The sequence below is a fragment of the Toxotes jaculatrix genome, chromosome 12 (genome assembly GCF_017976425.1).
Source record: "Toxotes jaculatrix isolate fToxJac2 chromosome 12, fToxJac2.pri, whole genome shotgun sequence".
NCBI lineage: Eukaryota > Metazoa > Chordata > Actinopteri > Toxotidae > Toxotes > Toxotes jaculatrix.
In genome coordinates, this window is record NC_054405.1 from 6,743,285 (window position 1) to 6,749,471 (window position 6,187).

Consider the following 6,187-nt stretch of genomic DNA (forward strand, 5'->3'; position numbering starts at 1 on the left):
CCCAGACACACCAGGCTATGGAGGAAGACTAACAACATGTTCAAACTGTAAGTTTGTTGGCTCCCACAGCCTGACAGCAGGAAGAGAATCAAATAGCCTCATCAATTCATATTCGCCCAACTCCAGTTCATATAACTAATGCAATCACACTAACAAACTCTTAAACTTTAGTTAAACATTTCAGGGAATCTACTGTATGCATATTAAATATTAATGCTCTCCACTGTTGGAATGTTTCAGTGTGTGAACTGAATATTTATTTTACGCCAAATCCAAATCATTTATGTCCACCTGAGGAGTTGAAATTAGTGGGTAATGTCCACAAAAACCTGAAAGTTCAGGCATTGAGGATTAATGGATAGCACATTCCACTGTCTAAACTGGTGCAGAGGTAAATGTTCTGCTAAAGAAATACTTTTTAAAAACTGAGCATAAAGCCCAGAACCTAAGACAGACAACTTTAGAGTGTAAACAGCCAACCAGCCCCATCCTCAGGATGTGTTCAGAGCCACTCTTTCAGGGGAAGGATGCACCTTTGGCTCACTGTTTGTCCTAGAGGAGGACAGACATTCTATCCTTGCTGTAAGAGCAAAGGGCTACAGCTTATAAAGAGAGTCCATGTCACTGACAGTGCTCTGGTGACCCCTGGGGGCACCTCTGAAAAACACATGGACAGAGGTGCAGGACCCCATGCTGTGATAGTGAGACAGTACAAGGATGTGTTCCAGGGTGTCGGCTGCTTAGTTAAACAGTACAGAATACAGGTGAAAGACAACACTGAGCTAATTATACACACAGCAAGAAAAGTGCTACTGGCTCTGAAAGAAACAACTGAAATCCCTGAGAGACAAAGGGATAGGAAAACAAGTGGGAGAAAATACAGACTGGGGGCAATCCCCTTGTCATTGTGGCTGCATCTAAAACACTGGACAATAGAGGAGAGATAGCATTCATTATCGTTCCTTAGTTAAAAGTAATGTCAAATAAAAGGGTTAGAGATAATCCGGCAGTATAGATACAGGGAACTATTAGCAGTTCTACTTGCTTTAAGCTGGACAGAGGAACTCAAAGAATATTATAACGGATGAAGTTTGGTCACTGAACAGTACATAAAACAGTGGAAACAGTGGAGCTTATAGCCTGTATTTATGCTGGCCTCACTATAAATCTTCATGCCAAAGGAATCACATGACAGTAGATAAATGTTGCAGAGGAGTTCAGGTGATGTAGGGCAACGCTCAAATTTTTAGGAAACACTCGAATTGTGAGGAGATTTGAATGTATTAGTAAAATAACCGTTCTGTAACAGCACTCCAAGCCAGAAGGTGGCGGCAATGCACTTCAAAGCTGTTTGCCGAGCGTCATCGAACCATAATAGAAGAAGAAGAAGTTCGCGACGTCTGCTGTCGTAAACAACGTCAAGATGTCTGAATGAGCAGTTCATAGCTAAGCCTGAAAGCAAACAACTTGCTTTTCTTTTTAGTTTACTTTTGCTTTTGTTTCGTTTGGCGACTTTGACATTGTATTAGATGGGGACTGAGAGCTTACCATGAAACTCCGGGTGCAGAATGACAGGTGAGCTGAAGCTTTTACGGCCGTGTGACCTGATAGAAAACATCTGTTAGCCGCTAATGCTAACGACAGCCCAGCTACTGTGCAGGAAACGGCCAGCTGTCTTATCTGTCTCTGCCACCACTTTTGTGGTTATTGCCTGAAAATGACTGATATAACTGATGATGAGGTTTAGTTGAGCTAACGGTAATTAGCTTTCAAAAACCCTTGTATAAAGGTTGAGGCGATCAGGATGAGTCGAGGTAACGTTTTAACACTTTCAGTTTTGCCTACTTATCTATTCAGTTTCAGTTAGCAAACAAAACTCCAGCTAACCCAACAATGATCTCTGTGGAAACTATGCCACACAATACTGTCGTCTTTATTTGCCAGCGAGTTCATGATTAATCTAAACACTTAAACTTTGTCTGTCAAATAAAGGCATCAGTGACTAGTTTGTTTGTTTGGGAACCTACTGCCCAAAGATAACTGCAGAGACTTTAAACAAAACACAGCTATATAGTTCGTGTATCTACAAATAACCAACAATCTTCAAATCTACAGTCTACAGTCATCAGTTAACTAGAAGTGATATAACTTGTCAGTACAGCTGTAATAACTGCTAATACTGGACACATTGTGCCTGAGGCTTCAAAGATTTGTCTTTTGTGTTAAAGGAGTGATTCCAGAAGAGTACTGAAGCTGAGGGAGTCTCCTACTGTAATGCAGCCTAACTCAAGTGAGCGGGACGCTCATGCAGGAAATGGTTTATCCCTAACTCTGCAACCAGAGCTTCTCACAAGGACACCAGTCCCTGGTGCAGCTGCTGCCAACCCTGACAGCAGTGAGGTGCGGATACCCATGACAAGCGGGTCTGGGGAGTCTAGTGGAGGCACATCATCCAGGAGGTCCAGAATCGGCTCCCACAGCCACTCCCATTCACATTCACACGGACATAATCGGGGACAGCATCACTCCAGTTCGGAGCCTGAGCTTGACCCATCTGACTCTGATCTGGACTCAGGAGAACCCAGCGCCTCCTTGTCTGAGCTTCGCTGTCTCTTCCGCTGGCTCCAAAAGAGTCTTCCTTTCCTTGTCATACTGTGTGCTAAACTGGTCATCCAGCATGCTCTTGGTGAGTATGAGTTATGAAAAGCACTTTCTTTGAAGCAGTGAACACAGTCTATCATAATCTTTCTCTTCATTTACCAGGTCTAGCAGTTGGGGTCGGCCTCTTCACAACTTTTTTATATGTGAATAAAAGCATTCAAACTCAAGTTTTTCTTCAGGTAGGTCACAGACAGAAAAAGCCACTGACTCATGATGCAAATGATCTTTGCAGTTAGATTTCTGAATGTTTTTTTCTTGCCTGTGTGCGCCCTCAGGATCATCACTCAAAGCTGCAGTGTGTATGGCTGCTGCTCTTCCTGATCTCTTCCACCCTTCTGCTTTACTACACTTTTCTCACTGAGACACTTTACAACTGGTAAGGCTCAAATCATGATCTCACATTAGTTATCCTGAACAAGACTGTGTGAATGTTTCCCGTGACCAGCCTGTTTTTGGACTATATAATTCAGTTTGTCTGAGTAAGAACACAGTACTAATTTATCTGTCCTTGGGGTGACTTCACTACAGCTCTGAAATCCAGTAGAACTCATATCTTAAACCATCAAATCTCTTTCATTACTGGTATAAACAGTACACGACATGCTACACTTCACATGACAGTACATTAAAACCATGTCAAGAGAAGGAAAATGGACAGACAGAGAGAATAAGGTCAGTGAGATAGGAACAGCTGAAAAAATGTTTAAGCCCCACTGTGTGTTTCTCTGTTGTCCTACCTGGACTGTAGAAGAATAAGGGTCGATATAAACCTGTTAAAAAAAAGGCAAAGATACAGACAAAAATGAAGTCAGTAAATACATCAGAGGGAGTCATTCACAATATGTACATACAGGTTCATCTAAAACATTATAGCATTTATCATTTCAGCATTAAATGTAATGTCAAACAAAAGGGTTAGTTTTATATATATATATATATATATATATATATATATATATGTATATATATATATATATATATATGTATATATATATATATATATATATATATATATATATATAACTGTTTGCAGTTTTACTTGCTTTAAGCTGGATTGAGGAAGTCAAAGAACATTGTAAGAAGGATGAGGTTTGGTTACATTGGTCTGAACAGTACAGTGAATAAGCATGAGTAAGCTGTCACACACACACACACACACACACACACACACACACACAGTGCTAATTTAAATGTCCAGAATAGCTCACGACTTAAACATCAAACTTCTTTCTTTACTGGTACAAACAGTACAGAGAAATCTATACTGTGCCATATTGACCACTGTGGATTGTACAGTACACATGGCAGTATATGCTGCCCATGTGTACTGCAGTTTATTTTAACCTGTGAAATGTGGTAAAGAGGATTGTGCCACCTAACATAACTGTCACCCTCCTTCCAGCCTCATCTTCCTCAGCCCAACCATTGAGCCACTGGGTTTCTGGGAGGTTCTATGGGCAGTCGGCATTACCAACTTCATAATAAAGTTCCTCTTTATGGGGATTAAGTGCCTTATTCTGCTGCTGCCATCTTCTTTGGTGACCTACAGAACCCAGGTAAGACCAGCGGATTTGTTCTTGGGATTGCTCATTAAGAGGAAGAGATGTCACTGACATGCTGTGTCTTGGCAGCGTTGGCTCAGTAGTTCTCTTTTGTGTTTTTATGTCTCCAGGGGAGGTGGCTGATGCTGACTGAGGAGCTGGGTCAGGTGCACCAGGCCATGGCTCCAGTTTCACTGTGGTTCCGCTACCTGGTCACCTACCAGGAGGCTGACGGCACCCCTGGACTCACACTAGGGGTCCTGCTGGCTTTGCTCTACCTCATACTGAAGGTGTGATCACTGAAACCTAACAGCAGTGGATCTTTGTGGTAAAGTTGTTTCTTTACTTTTTTAACTTTTCCTCTCCCTTTCAGCTTTTAGGATTGTACGGACAGTGGACATCTTTACTGAAAACTGTGAGGATTTTCCTGAAGGGCGAGGTCAGTGTTAAACAACTTCTTCATTAAATAGTCAGCGGTCAGAATCAGTAACCAGCTGTGTTAAGGCTGTTTTGTTTTTTTTTGTTCCTCAGCACACAGGCACAGCAGCCACTAGGAGTCAGTGCAGTGAGGCTGGAGGCGTCTGCCCCATCTGTCAGGGAGAGTACAGGGAGCCTCGGGCTCTTCTCTGTCAGGTAAAAGCACATTACAGGACCTGTCATACCATTGTAATTGGTACTGTAGTACTTTTCTCTAATGGGCCATGTAGGCATCAAGAGGCAGATATAAATCTTTCAGTCATCTGTCAGAGACGTCTCTCCTTCTCTCTGTTGTGCAGCACATATTCTGTGACGAATGCATCGCTCTGTGGTTTAACCGGGAGAAGAGCTGCCCTCTCTGCCGCACCGTGATCACAGAAAAAGTCTATAAATGGAGGGACGGAGCCACATCTCCACACCTGCAGATTTACTGATCGACGGGGGCACGGGAGGGGAGCTTTCGAGTGTGGGACATTGGTATTAGCTTGTATTTAATCTGTGATTTTCTGCGGCTGTGGAACCCCACTGACGAGTAATGTTGTACACACTGTTTCTTTCATCAGTTTAAGGGCTGTGCCTGCTGCGGGCCGAGGTCAGTTAAGGGCACACAACTTGCACCTACAGTAGGCATGTTTCTGGCTTATTTACCAGTGCATCCCTACCCTACAGTCACTCTGACAGACAACTGAAAGTCAATTATTTTCATGCCCCTAAGTGGTTTTTGATTTTTCTGTTTTAAGTTGTTTCCTCTTTTATTTCCCTTTAATGTTAATCTAAACTTTCCTCATGGGGCAGCAAATTGTTCTACTTCCACTGTATCTTCTACTTGTAAATATGGGAACATCAGAGAAGTATATTAAAATCAAGTATTTTAAACACATTTTTTCCTCCATCATACGTTTGAACAAACATGCGACACATGAACCTTGTCTTATCCAGTGTTTTCTAAATTGTGGTCGCGACTTTCCCGATTTGTAACTAAATATGTGCAGAGGCAAGCAGCTGCGTACCTCTGCTCAGGACCGCTTCAGATGCATCGTTCAGCTTCAACAGGTTAAAGTAAATGTGAGACTGGAGGGCTGACAACTAGCACAGTGCAGAGGCTTTTAGGAAGCCAAGCACACAGTAACGTCACATGGTCCAGTAGTGACCAGGATGAAGAATCTATTGATGTGATGATTGAACAGTTTGCTTTTTGCTTTCAACTTTTGGTGACTAGTTTTTTGGGGGTTTTTTTGTCCACAACTGGTAAAAAAGGATGCAACTAAGCTTGTAAGACTGATTTACACATAAATTATTTTTCTATAGAGGTGACGTAGCCTCGTTTTTTGTAAAAACCAAAGACCGGGATAAACATCTATTTTATTATGTACGAAAATCATTTCACTGTGTTATTTTTATCCATTTAGATCCATAAACTATCTGAATAAAGATACATTTGAATGACGTCTGTGACCTGTTTCATGAAGACCAATGAGAATCAGTTACTCAGTGAACAGCTAAGCCTT

At 41.9% G+C, this 6,187-nt stretch overlaps 1 protein-coding gene across 1 annotated transcript; it reads left to right on the forward strand.

The window, feature by feature from the left end:
- The first annotated feature begins 1,402 nt into the window (after nt 1–1,402).
- rnft1 (ring finger protein, transmembrane 1) lies at nt 1,403–6,125 on the forward strand. The gene is made up of 9 exons (XM_041051034.1): nt 1,403–1,575; nt 2,229–2,686; nt 2,764–2,840; nt 2,937–3,037; nt 4,064–4,217; nt 4,334–4,492; nt 4,576–4,641; nt 4,734–4,835; nt 4,979–6,125. Exons 1-9 carry the CDS (start codon nt 1,550–1,552, stop codon nt 5,111–5,113), a joined length of 1,278 nt encoding a protein of 425 aa, XP_040906968.1. The 5' UTR covers nt 1,403–1,549; the 3' UTR covers nt 5,114–6,125.
- Nucleotides 6,126–6,187: the final 62 nt, after the last annotated feature.